This window comes from Rhinatrema bivittatum, chromosome 2 (assembly GCF_901001135.1).
Source record: "Rhinatrema bivittatum chromosome 2, aRhiBiv1.1, whole genome shotgun sequence".
In the NCBI taxonomy this organism is placed as follows: Eukaryota; Metazoa; Chordata; class Amphibia; order Gymnophiona; family Rhinatrematidae; genus Rhinatrema; species Rhinatrema bivittatum.
The window spans coordinates 328,322,186-328,341,836 of record NC_042616.1 but is presented as its reverse complement, the minus strand read 5'-3'; the positions used below and the strand labels follow the sequence as shown (position 1 = coordinate 328,341,836).

The 19,651-nt window shown below is 44.0% G+C and overlaps 1 protein-coding gene and 1 long non-coding RNA gene across 3 annotated transcripts in view; both read left to right on the top strand.

The window, feature by feature from the left end:
- The window catches only part of BMPER (BMP binding endothelial regulator), a 642,704-nt gene that overhangs the window by 298,137 nt on the left and 324,916 nt on the right, over positions 1 to 19,651 (top strand). For both annotated transcript variants that reach the window (XM_029589775.1, XM_029589773.1), the window contains exon 7: positions 9,409 to 9,508. In XM_029589775.1, the coding sequence (XP_029445635.1) occupies positions 9,409 to 9,508 (100 nt within the window). The remainder of the gene's footprint in view (positions 1 to 9,408; positions 9,509 to 19,651) is intronic.
- On the top strand, positions 15,522 to 17,847 carry LOC115084643. Its single transcript, XR_003854619.1, has 3 exons — positions 15,522 to 15,819; positions 16,515 to 16,605; positions 17,194 to 17,847. It is a non-coding gene; the product is annotated as an uncharacterized LOC115084643 (long non-coding RNA).

The window sequence follows — 19,651 nt, the reverse complement described above, 5'->3', positions numbered from 1 at the left end:
TAACAAGCACATGAATTTCTGTACACTCTGTTAAACATCGATACTTTGTAAACCGTTGTGATGGCGAAACCGAACAATGGTATATAAAACTCAATAAATAAACAAATAAATAAATAATTTTCAGTTGCCATATAGTGCTGGATAGGTTGTATATTGGAGGAATTTATTCAAGATTTCCCCTGCTGCAGGCATCATAGGATGCTGAAACATTGGCAATGTTGGGACTAGAAGACTGGGATTTATAAGCTAAGTGGTTTTATATAGAAAATAAAAATTAGGGAAGATTTTTGTGAACTATTAAAAAGTAGATTTTAACTTGGGAAAAGGCACATGACATGAATTGAATGCTTGGTTAATGATAATGCTTGAAGCCCATTGCCGGCAAGAGCCTGCAGATTAAAACATAAAAGCATTACAATTTCTGATACCGTTTCGTCCCAAGGTAGATATATATATATATATATATATATATATATATATATCTATCTTTGAATATATATTACTGAAAGTTTACATACTCAAATCTTTTTTTTTTTTTGAGGTTTTAATAATTGTCTGCATACATAAGAAATGTAAAGCTGATCAAATATCCATCTTATAAATCATAATAATGATTTATGGAAGGTGTGGGGGTGAGCAGATTTTGCATTGAGTGGAAAACAAGATTTATTTTTTGACATTGATGCATATATTTTGACTCATATTTTTTGGCTCTTTTATATGGAAATTCACTTACAGTTGCCATATGCATGTAGTGACATTATAAGCCAGAAGCCTATTATCACGGTACCACCTAAAAAATATTTATTTATTTATTTATTTAAAGGTTTTTATATACTGATAACCGTTTGCACTAACTAAAAACTTAGTAATAACTGGTAACTTTGGACATAATGCTAAATAAGCTTGGAAGAATTGGTAATTTTCTGAGCAGAGAATTAGCAGTTTGCATGAGGGGGAATGGGGATAGTGTACAAATAAATTAAGAAGTGATACAAAGGGGGAGCGAGGAAGGCATGGGGAGAGGAGGGGGTGGGGTAGGGTGGGTCGGAGGGCGAGGGAAGGCAGTGGAGGGGGGTGAGGGGGAGGCGTTAGGGGTAGGCTAGCTTGAAGAGCCACGTTTTTAGGTTTTTTTTTAAATTTCTGTGTGCAAGGTTCCATGCGGAGGTCAGGTGGCATTGAGTTCCAGTTTATGAGACCTGCTATTGAGAGTGCTCTGTCCTTAGTGGAAGAGCATTGTGTGATTTTAGGAGAGGGTATATGAAGGGTTCCTTTATAGGCAGATCTGGTTGGATGTACTGAAGTGGAGTGAGTCGTTTAGCCAATTGATGTTCTGGTTATATATGGTCTTGTGTATAAGGGAGGGGGTTTTGTAGAGAATTCTGGAGGAGATGGGGAGCCAGTGGTTCCCCATCTCCTCCAGATGGGGAATGATGTGGTCTTTTCTACGAGTGTTGGTGAGTATTCTGGCGGCCGCATTCTGTAACAATTGGAAGGGTTTGATGGTAGCGGAGGGGAGGCCTAGGAGGAGGGAATTACAGTAGGACAGTGCGAAAGTCATTGAAATGTAAGAGGGGTCTTAGTTTCTTTAAGACACGAAGTTTAAAGTAGCATTCCTTCAAAGTGGATTTTATTTTGCTTTACTCTAATAGGGATGAATAGACCGTACCCCTAATCAGGGGCTCTAAGACCCAAGACCCAATTCTGGATTCAGATAATCGAGGAATTTGCTGTCCAAGATCCCTGAGTCTAGGTTCATTGAAGTGTGCTGGTGTCTTCAACTGCCTTTTCCAGTGCTTTTGCTAACAGATTGTTCACTCTCCTTGGTGTCATGGGGAAAGGTCTAGGGATTCAAACTATGAGCTTGCAAATGAGACTGCTTGGCTTTTAACATACTGCTGGGACTGGGAAGCTGCAGAGGAGAAACAAAGTGTGGGAGACAGAGAGGAGAGAAAAGGGCATTTCTAAAGGGTGAAGAGTTAAAGATCACTGAATGCGGTTGCCAACTCACCCAGGTAAGTCTGAACAGGCTATTCCACTCCTGGTTTTATCCCTGCCCTCCATGTCCCCCCCCCCCCCCCCCCCATCTGCTTCCACCAAAGCCAGTGGGCAAAATAAAAAATATCAATGTCCATGCCATATGTGGCAACTTAAGTCAGGTCTGTTTTCGCTCCTCTACATGCATGAAAATTTAGTCCTGGTTTTCTTAAGGAAGCCAGAACTACATCTCCATACATGCCATGGTGTAAAATCGGGTCTGGCTCATTCTATCCGACCTGGTGCTCTATAGTTACCCTATATTCATGTCTCTACATGGGTGGGCCTCCTCTCTCCCCCTCCCCATGCATATGTAGCTAATTCAGTCCCATCCTTATTAAAAATATGGCAATCAGCCCTCTATCCCTAGAAGCCAACGGCATTGCCATAACATTTAATCTCTTGGATTTATTCTATATGTATGCACTCTGTACAGCCAGCACTAATTCAAATTTATTATTTAAAAAAATTATGAGACTTGTAAGTACCAAAAAGGAAAATGAAAAAGTCGAGAATTAGCCTATCAGTGGAAGTAGTTGAGGTCAAGGTGGATTTAAAATGTGGGTGCCCATATTCAGTAGGGGGGGCGCATTTCCCCTGAAGTCATCAGGAGGGAGGAGCCTCCTCTCAGATCCCCCCTTCTCCAAGCATTTCCCCTCCCCTTTGAGTTACCTGCTTGTCATGTAGAGTGGCACTGTCCCACAGTAGCTGCAACCACGTAAAGAAAATTCAGTGTTGGGCCTGTGAGCCATCCTACCCCCTCCTCCCTCACATGCTTTTCGTAATCTATTTATAGATCTAATTCATTAATGTATATATTTAAAATTGCTTATTAAGTGCTTCCCCAGTTCTAAATAATACCTGTCCAAACTAGTGTACAACTAAACATGCATAATAAAATTACAAATCTAAAATCATCTAAAACAAACAATTCTACAAAACACATGACTGAAAAGAATAGTATAGTAAAGGGATCATCATCCATCCCTTTTTCATCAAATATATATAGAGGCTGAAGCTGCTGCAAGGCTTATGAGCATGACTGCAAGACCCATGCTGAATTTTCCATCAGAAATGACACACAGACATAACAAAATATCTTTTTTGTAGTTTCTGTCATATTAGCACATGCTAGTTGCAATAGAACACTTTTTTCAAACTATGTACTTTGTATGGTTTAGAACCATTATTGATGGCTAAGGACTCTTGAGTGGTTGTACAATCTTTAATTATAGCTATGCTGGACTATTGCGGTGCTGCATATATAGGTTTTCCTGCTATGTTGCTATGAGCTCTGCAACTTTTATTTAAGGAAGCGGCCCATCTGATTTCTGGCCACGTTATGAGAGATCATATCTCTCCAGGACTGTACCTTCTTCACTGATTGCCAAGTGAAGGAAGGGTGATGTACAAGGTAGCAATGCTTGTGCATAAGCTCCTTGCATTAGATTCTTTTCCCTTGTTTAACACCATCCTGTGTGTTTACAATTCCATCACATACTTTGCAGTCATCTCAAAGAAGCTTGCTTGACAGTCCCTACTGTTAATCATGTGTGACTGACAGGAAGGCACAAAAAGGTTGAGTATTAGCCTAGTGGTTAGAGCAGGGGGCTCTGATGCAGGGAAACCACTGTTCAAATCTATGTGTTGTGACTGTATGTAAGTCACATTGCCCCCACTGCAAAAATATGTCTAGATTCATCATTATTACTATAAGGTAGCACCTCTAATAAAAAAAAGGTGTATGTCAGCAAGAGAGAGGCTGTCATATAAGTAAACTATTTATACCTCTGTAAGAGGGGCAACTAGTAACTCAGAATGAGGTTTTGATGGCAGGCTAGGTTTTGGGGGGCAGTTTAACGTGCACAGTCAGAGGTACGAACAGCACAGTAGACGTCAGTGAAGATTTTATGTGATTTGGAGTGAGGAAAGGTGCACAAAGATAAGATTTGTACAATGTACTCTCTACCTATCTTGATGCACACTCTTCTCTACCTAGCTGCTATCAAGTTAGGTCGAGAGTACAATGTACAAATCTCATCTCTGTGTACCTTTCATCACTCCAAATCACATAAAGGGTTCACTGATGTCTACCATGCTGTTTGTACTTGACTGTGCATGTAAAACTGCCCCCCAAACCTAGGCTGCCACCAAAATCTCACCCCGAGTTCAGAATGGCCCCTCTTACAATGGTATAAATAATTGCCTAATATGTGCACCTCCCTAGAGGTTCTCCCTCTCTCCCTCTCTTTCCCTTTCCTTCTTCCTCTAGGATTTGCAATAGAGATCACAAATCTCATTTTGGGCATATGTCAGGAAAAAAGGTGTAGTTATTTCCAGTGTTAAATCCCATGATAGCATATGTTAAGCACTCCTCATTTTCATAAACTCCTCCCATTTGACTAAATTTGCATATGCATCTCGCGATGCGTTATTTATCGCATGCATCATGGCATTATCATGAGCGTTAGATAAGGCCCTAACGTGATTTGATGAATGACCCCCATAGATTGTAAGCCCTATGTGGATAGGGAAATACCTATAGTACCTGAATGTAATCTACTTTCAAGTGCCAAAAAGCAGAATATAAAAATCTAAATACATAAATAAGTAAATATTTACATGTACTAAAAGTTGTAAGTTGTCATTGAAAACACATCTATTCAGGCAGGCTTTTTTTGTAACCTGTTTTGACCATGGATTTTTATACAGTTCTGCTTTATTTTGTCTATTATGCTGATTATTTGTTAGTTTTATGATTATATAAGTAGCATTGTTAGCTGCCTAGAGCTTTGGCATTGGCAGCATATAAATGTCAAATAAATAAATTTAAAAACACAGTGTAAACTAAAACCAAAATGAAACAAAAAGGGGTAGATTTTATAAATCTACGCGCGCGCACATTTGGGCAACTTGCGCGTGCCGAGCCCTGCGCGCGCTGCCCGTTCCCTCCGAGGCCGCTCCGAAATTGGCCTCGGAGGGAACTTTCCTTCTACCCCCCCCCCCCCTCCCTTCCCCTCCCTTCCCCTCCCTTCCCCTACCTATCCCACCCCCCCAGACCTATCTAAACCTTCCCCCTACCTTTGTTGCTAAAGTTACGCTGGCCGGTGGCTGCCGTAACTCTGCGTGCGCCAGCGGGCTGCTGGCGCGCCATCACCCAACCTGGGGGCTGGTCCGGAGGCCTTGACCATGCCCCTGGGCTGGCAGCACGCCCCCGACATGCCCCCAGAACGCCCCGAAATTCGCGCCGCCCACCCGACACGCCCCCGACATGCCCCCTTACGAAACCCCGGGACTTATGCGCGTCCCGGGGCTTGCATGCGCCGCCGAACCTATGCAAAATAGGCTTGGCGCGCACAGTGGGGGTTTAAAAGGGCTACGCGCATACCCCTTTTAAAATCCGTCCCAAAATGAACAAAACAAACGGAATAGAGGAAAAACTAAATAAAATGAAACAAAAAATACAAAATGAAATTGTTTTCCATGTATACCCTAAGATTAATTAAGATTTTTTTTATGCCACTGAGCATTTCAGACCACCTGCCGTCTTTTCTTTTCTTTTGTTTGCCTTTCAGCTCGCATGCCATCTTTTTAATTTTATCCAACACCTCCCCTAGTCTAGAATCTCAATTATCTGATTTGTGGTAGCCATCAAAAAGTGCATCATATCTGTTATTGTCTCCCAGTTTCAGTGCACTGAGTCAGGGGGAGAGTTATACATTTTGGAATCTGAATCAAAAAAGCCCCTTTTTGGTTTGGTTCAATTTAAATTTAAAAAACAAAACAATGGTGTTTCTGAAAAACCTGAAAATTCTCAGGTTATTCGTTTTGGGAAATAGTTTGCACTATTTCTGAATAATGTGCACTAATGGAAATAGTGTGCATTGTTTTCCCAAAATGAAAAAAAACTAAACCCCACTAAAACAAAATTCAGTCAAACTTCCCTCTCTCATTTAAATGATCCAGAAAATGTTTACAGTGGTAAGCTCAACATGGATAAATTTTTATTTGTGAACAATCACATTGGAATAATATTTTTAGAGCATTTGAACAAAAGAAATGACTTGCAGAATAAAAGGGGGAAAAAGAAATACAAGGTATTTATGTATAATTAAATATAACTAAAATATTCCAGAGGGACAGGGCTATGACAAGTTCATTAAGATGTGTATATATCATTAGACATGTATGTCTGTATGCATTAGGGATGTATGCATTAGGGATTGCCATTAGCAATCGTTACATGGAATAGACTTAGTTTTTGGGTACTTGCCAGGTACTTGTGACTTGGATTGGCCACTGTTGGAAACAGGATGCTGGGCTTGATGGACCCTTGGTCTGACCCAGTATGGCATTTTCTTATGTTCTTATGTTTTATTTTTAATGACATGTTGACATTGCCTATTTCAGTTCATTTCATTTCTAATCTGAAAAGGTAAACAACTGATGATATTTTGTTTTTATACATTCTTCATTTATTGTGCAGTATTTCGATTTAGTGCACAATATTGAGTTAGTACACATTATGACAACTCAAATAGTGTGCACTACCTCACAGAAGGGCTAATTTTCAAGAGGTTACTACTATTGCAACAATTTTCAAAATCATTTATCCATGTAAAGTGCATTTATGTGGGTAAATCCTAAGGACAATTCAATGGCATACATTGTATCAATTTTCAAAAGCCCATTTACACAGGTAAAGTGCATTTACGCATGTAAAACTCATTTTTAAGTGTGTAAATGCTTTTGAAAATCAAGCCCATAGTGGGGCAGATTTTAAAAGCCCTACGCGCGCTGAGCCTATTTTGCATAGGTCCAATGACGCGCGCAAAGCCCGGGACACGCGTACGTCCTGGGGCTTGAAAATAGGGGCGGGGTATGGGCGGGCCGGGGTGGAGTGGGGCGGGGGCATGGCCAGAGGCCACTGTAGGGCCGCTAGGTGGGGGGATTGCGCGCCGGCACTTGGCCAGCACGCACAACCTACGCCTGCCTGGAGGCAGGCGCAACTTGTAAAACAAAGGTTGGGGGGGTTTAGGTAGGGCTGGAGGGCAGGTTAGGTAGGGGAAGGGAGGGAAAGGTGGGAGGGGCGGAGGGAACGGGGAAAGCCATCGGGGCTCCCCTAGGGCTTGGCGCGTGCAAGGTGCACTAGTGTGCACCCCCTTGTGCGTGCCGACCCCAGATTTTATAACATGCGCGCAACTGTGCGCGCATGTTATAAAATCGGGCGTGCATTTGTGCGCGCCAGGTTGCGTGCACAAATGTACGCCCATGCGTACATGTTAAAATACGGCCCAGTGTGCATTACATTGAAATAGTACACACTAAATTGAAATACTGTGTACTGAGCAAAACATTAAAAAAAAACCGAAAAAAACCCCCCTAATATATCACAAAAAAAGTAGGAAAATAAAACAGATGGATATAGATATAGATATGCATCAGTTATATATGAAACAAAAGGCCACCATGGTTCAAAAATCACATGACTAAAGCCTACGAATAAAGCATAGCAATGTAAGCAAACTTTAATTGAATATAAATAGAATAACATAGATGGAAAATTAAAGTCAAAAAATAAATATAAGGAACAGTTTAAAAAAAAAAAAAAAATTAAACATAAGTCCTGACATGGCCACTTATACAGATATATACACACCTTGATTAAACCTCATAGTCCTGACCTTTATGAATGTTTCTGATAGATTTAATCATATATATATATTTTTTTTTTCATTTTCTTTTCTTTCCTTTTTCTTTCTGCTATTAATTCCTGTTATTCCTTTTTTTGAAGTGGTGCTGCCTCTCCAGTTTCTTAGGTTATCTAAAAACCTTGTTGAAGGAACATGAAAACTAAGGCCTGTGTTCATCATTCTTCGCAGAATGATGAATTCTGCGAAAACGGGGGGCAGGGGGGGTGGGGGTTTAGGCCTGCGAAAGCTCGCAACCTTCGCACAATGGCGATGCACCGGCTGCCGGCTTTCGCACCGAACAGCGCCACCGTTAGTAACATTATTGCTGGTAGCGAAGCCACCACCAACTCCGCCCCCTCCCTGCCTCAACTCCTCCCCTCCCTGCCCTGACTCCTCCCTTCCCCCTAATTTGCATTATATCGCATGCGAAAAGACCCTTTTCGCATGCGATATGGCCTTATCGCGTGCATTAGGGCCCTAACGCACACGATAAAGCTTTAGAAAATAACCCCCTAAGAGAGAAAGAAGAGTCCTTCAATTGAAATAATAATGAATAATTCATGGGTGGGGTGGAGTGGGGTGGGGAGGGGAAGGAGGGAGAAAAGAGCAAAGGAAAAGGTGGTATTCATTCTGGGGCGGATTTTCAGAGCCCTGCTCGCGTAAATCCGCCCAAAACCAGGCGGATTTACGCGAGCAGGGCCCTGCGCGCCGGGAAGCCTATTTTACATAGGCCTCCCGGCGCGCGCAGAGCCCCGGGACTCGCGTAAGTCCCGGGGTTCTCGGAGGGGGGGGCGTGTCGGGGGCGTGTCGGGGGGCGGGCCCGGTCGTCGCGGCGTTCCGGGGGCGTGTCGGCAGCGTTTTGGGGGCGGGTACGGGGGCGTGGCTACGGCCCGGGGGCGTGGCCGCGCCCTCCGTACCCGCCCCCAGGTCGCGGCCCGGCACGCAGCAGGCCCGCTGGCGCGCGGGGATTTACGTCTCCCTCCGGGAGGCGTAAATCCCCCGACAAAGGTAAGGGGGGGGTGTAGACAGGGCCGGGTGGGTGGGTTAGGTAGGGGGAAGGGAGGGTAAGGTGAGGGGAGGGCAAAGGAAAGTTCCCTCCGAGGCCGCTCCGATTTCGGAGCGGCCTTGGAGGGAACGGGGGGAGGCAGTGCGGCTCGGCGCGCGCAGGCTATACAAAATCGATAGCCTTGCGCGCGCCGATCCAGGATTTTAGTGGATACGCGCGGCTCCGCGCGTATCTACTAAAATCCAGCGTACTTTTGCTTGAGTCTGATGCGCAAGCAAAAGTAGGCTGATCGCGCTTCTTTTAAAATCTACCCCTCTGTGAATGACATAGACTGCATGTGTGCCTTTCAGTTCCAGCAAGAAAATACGTTTTACGCCAACCTGCAATAGTTTTACCCCTGCTGTCTCTTGCAGAATCCCATGTCCTGATGAGCACTGACATGCCAAGCATGGAAATTGGTGTGAATAGCTAGTTAGGAAAATGGCAGAGTTGTGCAAGCTTCATGTAGTGCTATACATAAGTATTTAAATGCAAGCAATGCAGATGAGTCTGTTTAAAGGGCTGGGCCTGATTAGAGCGGGAACGGGGGCATCTGTAATTCTTTCTATCTGCCCATGTCTTTCTTCACTTTTTTTTTTTTTTTTTTGCTAACTGAAGCCTATTTTCCTCTAGGGAGGCAGGACACAGTGCATAAGAGAAGTCTGCCCCATTCTGTCATGTCCCCAGCATCTCAGTCACATCCCCTCCGGACAGTGTTGCCCCAAATGCTTAGGTGAGTGGTAATTTTAACAGGGAAGCATATGGTTCCCAAGATTTTGCTATGCATGTTTGGGGAGAGAAGATGGGATGGAGAAAGAGAGAAGGGGAGTTGGGGGAGGGGAGGCATGGGGAAGCAGCATATGCTAATAAATTTGTCACTGAATTCCAGGAGTCTGTGTTTCTCTCTTCATACCTGAGCATGTTTTTGTTGGTTCTATATAAAAGCACAATCTGTTATAATATTTAAAAAGAGTCAAACAATTATGAGCAAATTATAAAATCACCTTGGCTATAGAAATATCTTGGTTGACATTGTAACGTCTTGCTTAAACACCGGGTGGTTTTTGTTTACGTGCTAACAGATGAAGGACAGCTAAGGTGTCTAATGCTGTCCCAGAGCAGCTCTGCTGCACTCAGACCAAAAGACCCGGATGTACACGGAGCACCAACCATGTTTATCCAGATGCAAAACATCTGATAGTCAATTGCACTCTTTTCAAATCATTCATTTTATGACTGTAACAAGGAACTTTCCCTTTTAAGCTATAATATTATACACGGGCAAAGTCCTACTGCTGCTTATAATTTCTGTTGCACTATTAGACATACAGAGAACTGCAACAATATTTATTTATTACTTGGAAATATATCCTGCTTTTCTGAAAATGTAATTCACTCAAAATGGGTTACAGTATGTCAAATAGGTCACTTGTCGCTTCACATTTTGAGGGAATAAAAAATTTGAATAGTGGCTGCATCTCAATACAACATTGCAAGAAAGTGAATAAAATAAAGTGTGCCTTTAGGCCTGAATCTAAATTAGAGACAGTAAAGGGACAGTCCCTCATTTGTAGAGCTTCCAGTCTAGTCAAGATGCATGGAGAAGATGAATAAGAGATTTCAGGAAATGTATTTAAATGTGGTTAAAATTTACAAGGCTATAACTGGGAAAAGCCAGGGTTTAAGATTTAAAAGCAACCTCAAAAAGGTAGGTTTTTAGGCAGGGTCTGAATACACTCAGATAAGGAGCATGATGTATCAATTCAGGAAGGCTGTTGCAGGTATATGGAAAATCAAAGTGGAAGGCATAGAGTCTGGATTTGGCGATGGAAGAGAGCAACACAGGTAAGAGTAACTTACCTGATGAACAGAGGTCACGATCAGAGATTTGGAGAAAATAAAAGATGAGAGGTAACAAGAAACTACAGCGTGAAGTTGGGGTATGCAGGCCAAAAAATATTGTTTTGTTTCATTTTGTTGGGGGAATGTTCTTGTCTGAATTCCGTTACGTTGGGGGCATTTTAAAATTGTTATTTCATTTTTTTCCTGCAAATTGTGTGCAGTATTTCTGCATGGCGTGTACTGTTGCAAACCCTAGAATTTACAATCCCGATTTGCATGCACTATTTGCAATCGATCCTTTTCTTTCTGAATGCACACCAAAATCGTTAACCGGTCTCTCTTCATCTCTTACTTAGACTACTGCAATCTGCCTCTCACAAACATCTCATTGAACCATCTCTCACCCTACAGCCTATTCAAAATTAAGCTGCAAAACGTATCTTTCTCCATTGTTATGATCATGTAACCCCTCTTCTCAAGCCACTACCATAGCTCCCCATCCAATTCCACACGAAGGTCAAACTTCCCCTATTGATCTACAAGTGTTAACCTGCACGGAGTGGCAGTTACTGCCATTAACAAATTGATGGGGAGACTGGATGGACCATTTGGTCTTTATCTGTCATCATTAGTACTTTACTGTATAGGTTACTATTAATCTTTCTATATAACTATGTCTTCACTCTAGAAATATGCTTCATTTGAAATGACAGTCTTTTTTTTTTCTTTCATTCTTAGTGCACACTCTTTGCAAATATTTGGCCGAATTTTAAATGCCCGGCATGCATAAAAATCGGTAGTTACACGTGTAGCCGGGTCCTGCGGGCGCTGTACGCATTTTCAAAAGGGCCCGGCCATGCACGTAAGTACTGATACGTGCACAAGTGCAGGGCCCTGGAAAAGGGGCGGGGAGGGGTGGGATGGAGGCCGGCCAGGACAGCGTGGACTTTGCAAAAATTCATCCCCCCTTGCCCACGCCGCCCGCACATGCATGTGCAGATTATAAAATCTGGCACACATGTGGACACGACCAATGGATTTTATAACATGCACGCGCCGGTGAAATTGGCATGTCCATGTGGGCGCACCGGGAACCGCACACACACATGGACGCACGAGCGCATCTTTTAAAATCTACCACATTGTAATGTGCACTATTCAGAAATAGTACACTAAATAAATGAAAGAAGAAATAAATGAAAATTCATGTTCTTTTTATACGGTTTCTTTTAAAAAATAACATGAAATGATATAGATAATGTCATTGTCATTATGCATTTTGTTTCAAATGAAAGCACATCCCTAGAATGAAGATACAGGCAGATGAGTGGGAGAAGCTTGACTTTAATGTGAAATTGGATGGGGAGCCATGGGTAGTGACTTGAGAAGAGGTGTTAAATGATTATAGCAGCAGCCTAATTTTGAATAGACTGTAGGGGAGAAAGGTGGATCAGTAAGAGCTTTGGGAGGAGCAAATTGAAGTTGTCTAAGTAGAAGGGGATTAGAGAATACTTAAGGATTGTGGTAGTGCATTCAGAAAAGAAGGGATGAATTTTGATAATATAGAAAAAGAAACAATATGCTTTAACAGTGTTTTGGATGTGTGTGAAGAGAAAGAGAGAATGGAGTTGAAGAAGATCCCCAAGATTGCAGGCTAGGGCACCTGTGGGATGATAGTTTATCAATAGAGATGGAAAGAGGTAAAAAGGAGAGATGTTGGTTTTTTAAGGAAAGATAAGAAGTTCTAGTTTGGCCATGCTTAGTTCAAAATAGTGATGGGACACCCAGAGAACAAACAGGTCGATACTGTAACGTGCGGTTGAAGATTTCCCGTCTGTAACGTGCTGGGAGCGCACAATTCGGACGCGTAAGGCGATCCAGCGATTCAGTCTCCAGTTTCACGCGTCCTTAGCGCTTCTTAAAACAGACGCATAACCCTTTCTGCACGCAGCATGTATATGATATGTAAATGAACGAATTAGCTGTATAATGAAGGAATTAGCTATTCCCCTCCGATACTGTAACGCACGCCCCGACTATCGCTGCCATTTTGCCCCGCGTTTAACCTGCTAACTTACCGCCTACCCCTACCCCTGCGTTAGAGGCAGGGGTAAGGGTAGGCGGCAAGCTTTCCCCCAGCCCCCTCTCACCTGCCCTGGCCGCGTCCATGGACGCTGGCCTCCAGGGCAGCCCCAGTCCTCCCCACAAAAAAGTTGTGAGAGAGAGAGAGAGGGGAGAGGACGGCAATCCTACGCTCGGCGACTTACTTTTGCAGCCCCCCTCCTCCGGACATCGTGGCTTCCCCCGAGCCAGTTCCCTCTCCCCTCCTCCCGAAGCAGGGCGTGAAAAGCAGCCTTGCTCCGGGAGGAGGGAAGAAGGGACTGGCAGTGTAAAGCGGCGAAGCGACTTACTTTTTGCAGCCCCTTCCGGACATCGGACGACCTCTCCTGCCTCCAGCTGCTCGCGAAGATGGATGCCTGCACGGCCGCTGAAGACGTGACGTCACGACGTTTGGCGTCAGGCATGTGACGTCACGTCTTCAGCGGCCGTGCAGGCATCCATCTTCGCGAGCAGCTGGAGGCAGGAGAGGTCGTCCGATGTCCGGAAGGGGCTGCAAAAAAAGTAAGTCGCTTCGCCGCTTTACACTGCCAGTCCCTTCTTCCCTCCTCCCGGAGCAAGGCTGCTTTTCGCGCCCTGCTTCGGGAGGAGGGAAGAAGGGACTGGCAGTGTAAAGCGACGAAGCGACTCACCTTTTGCAGCACCTTCCGGACATCGGACGACCTCTCCTGCTGCTCGCGAAGATGGACGCCTGCACGGCCGCTGAAGACGTGACATCACATGCCGTGACGCCAAACGTCGTGATGTCACGTCTTCAGAGGCCGTGCAGGCGTCCATCTTCGCGAGCAGCTGGAGGCAGGAGAGGTCGTCCGATGTCCGGAGGGGGCTGCAAAAAGTAAGTCGCTTCACGCTTTTCGCGCCCTGCTTCGGGAGGAGGGGAAGGGGAACTGGCACGGGGGAAGCCACGATGTCCGGAGGGGGGCTGCAAAAGTAAGTCGCCGAGCGTAGGATTGCCGTCCTCTCCCCTCTTTCTCTCGCAACTTTTTTTTCACTTTTTTTTTGCTTCGGGAGGAGGGGAGAGGGGACGGCAATCCCGACTTCCTGGTATCTTTCATTTCAAATGACATTTGAAATGACAGATACCAGCGTGGCCGCGAAGCGTTAGGCCTGAGCACCCAGGTTACTGTATAGGCGCTCTTTACAGTAAAATGGGTTGCACGGGCCTAACGCTTCCCTAACACTTCGCAGACGCGGCATGCATTTGCATGCAATTAGAAGAGAGTATCGAGCGGTAGGTGAAGAGAACTGTGCGTGCGGGGAACGAGGGTGCGCCAGGCACTGCCGCACTCTTTCTACCGCGGCCTTAGAGTATCGACCTGTTAGTTAGACATACTGAGATTTGGTATTGGATTCTGGATGAAATTGTGATGCCGAGAGATGGATCTGGATGTCAGCTCCTCAAAAATACACTGGATGATATGATACCTGCCTGAATGTGAAGGTAGTAAGCCACAGTGATATGGCCCTATCTCCTCCTCCTAGCCTGTAAGTATGCCCAGAAGAACAAGGAGGCGGGGCTGTGATATTGCAAGGTGTGATCATGCCAAGCCCATAACCTGATCCATGGCTGCCCAGCATGGCAGTAAGGAATAGAGGAGAGTGGTAGGGAGGAAGTAGGGAATGCCACAGAAGGGCAACAGGAGTGAGCAACTGAGGGAGTTCTGCTAAGAGGGTGGTAACAGAGGCTGATTTTGCTGTACCTTACAGCTTAGTTCTGGGATACTCTGAGAAGAAAATGTATAATGCACATTTAAGCAGCCCAAGTTTAGATTATGGATTTCTTCTGAGACAGGGATTGAGGTGCAAATGAAAGAAGCAAATGCTAGAGTACATGTACCACCCCTTACCCAAAATTTCAAGACATAGAGCTAACAAAAGTAGAACATTGCTAATATCAGGTGTACAGCTCGAGTTTTAAAAAAATACATATGAAATAGTTAAACATTTCCAAAGCCATGTAATCAGATTTTTAAATAGAAAAAACAATGAACAAACTTTTAACTTTCCCACTATGCATTTCAAACTGGTAAATTGGTTTTTATAGTATTTTGAACTCTATTGCAAAGATATTTCTTTTTCCAAGGTAAACATTTAAATCTGAAGGAATGATTTAATTTGCTTATATCATTTCAGGAATTATATAAAAATTAAAACTGAGGCGAAAGATGCTTAGAATCATTTTAACATCTACAATTGCTAGAAACATAATTAAAAAATAATAAAATAAATTAGGAATCTTATGTCTTGATTACTTCTGGTTACGTATTTGTCTTGAAAACCAACTTTAACAGCTAAATCAATCAACACAGAGGAAAGTGGCTCACACACAGGGCAGATACCTTCAAAACAATTGCATGTGAGCAGAAATTTGCATGCATATTAGAATACATGCTTATGCGCATGTATTTTATATCATGCATGCACATTTGCACACTTTGTTCAAAATACAGGTAATTTTAATGTACTCATGTGTGAATATGTACATTTATGTATGGTTGCTATGTTGTATGCTGTGCAATGTTGAGCATAAATCATGCATGTGTATGTGAAATTGCCTAATTTGGAATGGTTTGGGAAAACCAAAAAATGATTGATTTTTTTCTGAAATTTAGGGAAAAATTCACTTTTGAGTTAGTGCACGCTAACGGGAATTAGTGTGTGCTAAGTCCCGTTAGTGCTCGCTAACTCCCGATAGTGCGCACTAACTCTGCCAGCGCACTAACCCAAAAATCGGGGCCCCCGAAAAAAACCACCCCAAACCACGGGAAAACCGAAATTCCCATGGGGGGGGGCGGCCTGAAACAAAGCCCGATACAAAATTTTTACCCAAATCACCTCTCTAATGTATGCTTCCACGACACACAATTTCTGGGTTTTCCAGGGCAGGCTTATTCCATGATGCCACCACCAGCCAAGCAGATGAACTTCACCATCAGAGACTTTGCCTGCTTGGTGTCCCTAGTGGTGGAGCACAAACAGGAGTTATTCCCCTTCCTGGGACAGAGGATGAACCTGCATGTAATGAGGCGGGCCTGGAGGGGCCTGTAGCAAGACTTTAATCACTGGGCATCATACTCATGTGGGGTAAGTAGATAGCAGGTAATAGGGGTGGGGGCAGATTAGGGTGTGCCTGGGGGATACTAGGGAGGGCTCTAGGGGTATGGAGGCAGGTTGGGGTGTGTATGGCTAGGTCACTAGAGGGGGCTTCTATGTGGCCTTCAAATAGGGTAAGACTCAATAGGTAACAGATACACTTTCCATCCACAGCATGATGGATGTACATGTATTGCCAATGTCATAGATTGTAAGAGTGAAATCATAGGCAAATATGACAAGGGATGACTTAAACCAATAGTCACAAATATAGTAAAGGTGCAATTACAAGCTACAGCTTCCTCTAGGACATGTCATTAATTTAATGGTGGTCCCAATAGCAGAGAAAACCTATGGTTTCCTTTAGAAAGGAGAGATTTAGCTCTGTTGCATGCTTCCAGTTACTCTCCACAGCTGTGTGCTCTATGGAAATGAATATTCCCACTGGCTGGAATGTCCAACTTGCTTCCTTATCAAAAGGTATATCATGATGGTTCATGGAATGTCCCTGGTCTGGGTGATTTTTGGGCCTGTTTTAGCACAATGCTTCTAGGTGCATTAAGGGAATACAAGAGCCATGCTGCTTATTCCAGATATCAGTAGAAAACATAGATGCATATCAATGTGGAGATGACAGGAGCAGCTGCAGTGCACACTCAACATTGTATTCCTATTTCTTTGAATAGATTGAGATCCTGAAGAAGAAGGCCCGGGAGTTGTGCCGGAAGAGGAGAAGGTGGCTGGACTGACTGCAAGCCAGGTGGGATGAGGCTGGAGGTAAGATCATGATATTGACACCAGGAAGATTTTCTCAAGTTCTATGTCCTGTCTCCATCATCGGGCACATTCTCTCAGCACCACCCTGTCTCTGCCTTGAACTTAAACAAACCCTCATACAAACATACTTAATCCTTGGCATTTTTCTGGGACATGAGTTGCACTATCTTGAAGCCTATCCTCATGCCTATCTGTAAAACCTTCATGGTGTTCGCACCCACTCCTAACTTTATTTTCACTGAAAGTATATGCTCCCTGTGCTATGCAACTAAGTCCTGTCTCCTGGCTCTAGGTGCTTTGCTAGGTAGACCACAACCCTATGCTAAAAACCCTAACTTTGATCCCATAACACAAGTGAGCCATCATCACATAAAATACCATTGAAATCAAACTTTCATATGTCAAGGAATCATTTTATGGACTTGCCACCACCTATATGACATGGGTGTCCCGTAGCTAGGAGAACTTCCCTTTGCCTATATCTTTCCCAGAAAAGGAATGCCCTCTAACTGCTTGTATGTTTGTGCACATCACACCCTGCAGAATATGAGCATATGGACTGCCATACATTTGTTGTTCTCTTCACAGGTGAGAGTTCCTCCTTGTTGGAAGAGGAGAAGGAGGAGGAGAAAGACAGTAGTGAGGTCCTGGCTCCTCCTGCAGCTCCTGCCAGTACCATTGCTGAAGAGGAGCAGGTTGTTCCTCCCCATCCCCAGGAGACCCTGCTGGGTCATTACAGCCTTCTCCACTCCCAGCCAGCAAACCCCAGGCCTGAAGAAGATAATATCACTCTGCCCATCCTGGTAGGACCTCCTCCCTGCTCTACCCCAGGATCTAGGGATGCTGGGACTCATATACGCCATCCGTTTCTGGTCAAAGGAGAGCTTGATCCCCATCTATCCCTATCCACCATCTGGTACCCTGCTAAGGGCTTCTGAGCTTGGCTCATTGTCTGGAGCACTCACGCTAGGAAATAAGCCAGTGTCTCAGTGGGTTTTTGGGGAGGGTATGCAGATGATGATGGAGGAGATGAACAGGATTTGAGCTGACCACAGGAGTCTGCTCAGTGTGACGACCATCTCTGTGAGACTCAAGACCACCTCATGATAGCTCTGCAGTTTATTGTCATGAGGCCCCCACCACACCATTCAGACTCCTATGCCTGCAGCACCTGGCTTCCCTTGATCCTAGGGCCTTTTTTCGTTTCTGTAAATAGTTTGTACCCTAGAATGCCCCACCCCTATCCCTTTTTTTTTTTTTATACATGTTGTACATGGTTGTAACAAAGTTTTATCTTTTTTTATAATTTATATAAACGTTTTACAAGTTTATTTTTACTTTGGGTATGTGTCTCCATTATTTGCTAAATATTATGGTTTATTTTCTACAACAGTAAAGTACCTTTAGGAATATTCATAACTCTTTGAACCACACATAGCCCTCCATGTGGCTTGTCATATTGGCTTGTCCAATAATTGTTAGACTCCTCTTATCTACCCTTACATCAACATATGTAGTTGATTTATTTGTATTAATCTGGCACCCCTAAAACTGCCGGTAATAAAGTATACTACAAATCAAAAGGTATATATCCCCAGGTATCTCTTACTTCCCCGAAAGGCACCAGATGTGAGTGCAGCAGAGCCATAAGCAGGGGTTTTGTGTATAAAGTTTCTAGTATTTTAGGTATCTCCTTAAATAAAATCACAGCATTGGGTGATTAGGAGAACAATGAAATGGCTCTTTCTGAATCTCTACACTTGCCAACAGAGAAGAGGTTTGATATAGATCTTCTGGTAGGAGCAACAGTCACTTGAAGCAGACTGCTGCTTAAAAGTTTATTAAGTAACCTTCATGTCCTCTAGACTTCAGAGATAGAATGCCTACCTGCCTTAAAACAGGTGTCAGATTAATGAGCAGAATCCAGCCTACCCCTCTCCATTAACACAATGGCTATCAATAGGTATGTGCAGAGGGACCGCATACATTACATTCAGTATTCGTATTTGTGGGGGGGCAGATACGTTGCATTCAGCAAAGGGGGGGCCCCGATCCGTTCATGCATTCCATTCTTATTCATTTCCCGGTTAAATTTAATTAACTACAACCCCCCACCCTCCTGAACCCCCCAAGATTTGCCAAAACTCCCTGGTGGTCCAGCGGGGGTCCAGGAGCCATCTACTGCACTCACACCGTCGGCTGCCGGTATTCAAAATGGTGCCGATAGCCTTTGACCTTACTATGTCACAGGGGCTACCAGTGCCATTGGTCGGCCCCTGTGACATAGTAAGGGCAAAGGTTATTGGTTGCATTTTGATTACTGGCAGCCGACGGCCCAAGTGCAGGAGATCGCTCCTGGACCACCAGGGACTTTTGGAAAGTCTTGGGGGGGTCAGGAGGGTGGGAGTTTTGTTTAAATTCGCTCCTTTAGATGGCCGAATAATTCGGTGAAGATTTGTTGTATTCGTGGAAATCGCGATACGTTTCGCTTCCCCACGAATACAACGAATATGGCTCTATAAGTTGCGGATTGCCAATACGTTGCAAACGAATGCACACCCCTAGCTATCAATACTGCTAGGGCCCTGCTGTTTTTTTGGAAGCCTCTGAGCTCCCATCTGCCAGTTTCTTTGAAGACTTAACCACAAATACTTCTACCTTTCAAAGGAAATCTGCATACTAGATTACTGTAAACCTTCTGTTCTACAAGACATCCAGGATCCTGTGCTTTTTTTGAGAACTCTTAGACCAAAGTCCCCAGCTTAGAGCAATCAGTCACCCCTTGGTGATTAAATAAGCTGGCCACTTCACCCACTTCCACCACTGGTAAATGGTATGGATTACAACACTGAACAGATTTAAGGCTATCATCAGAGCTGGTCTCGTACCTGGAACTTGGTCTGAAGTGTCATTGTCATCAGCTATCACTTATTCATATTAAATTAAGAGGACAAAAGGTCAGAAGGGTAAAGGAAACTACTGAGTATCTGATAAAAATCTGGGCCAGATACGCAGGACACAGATAAAAGACTATGAGATACACATA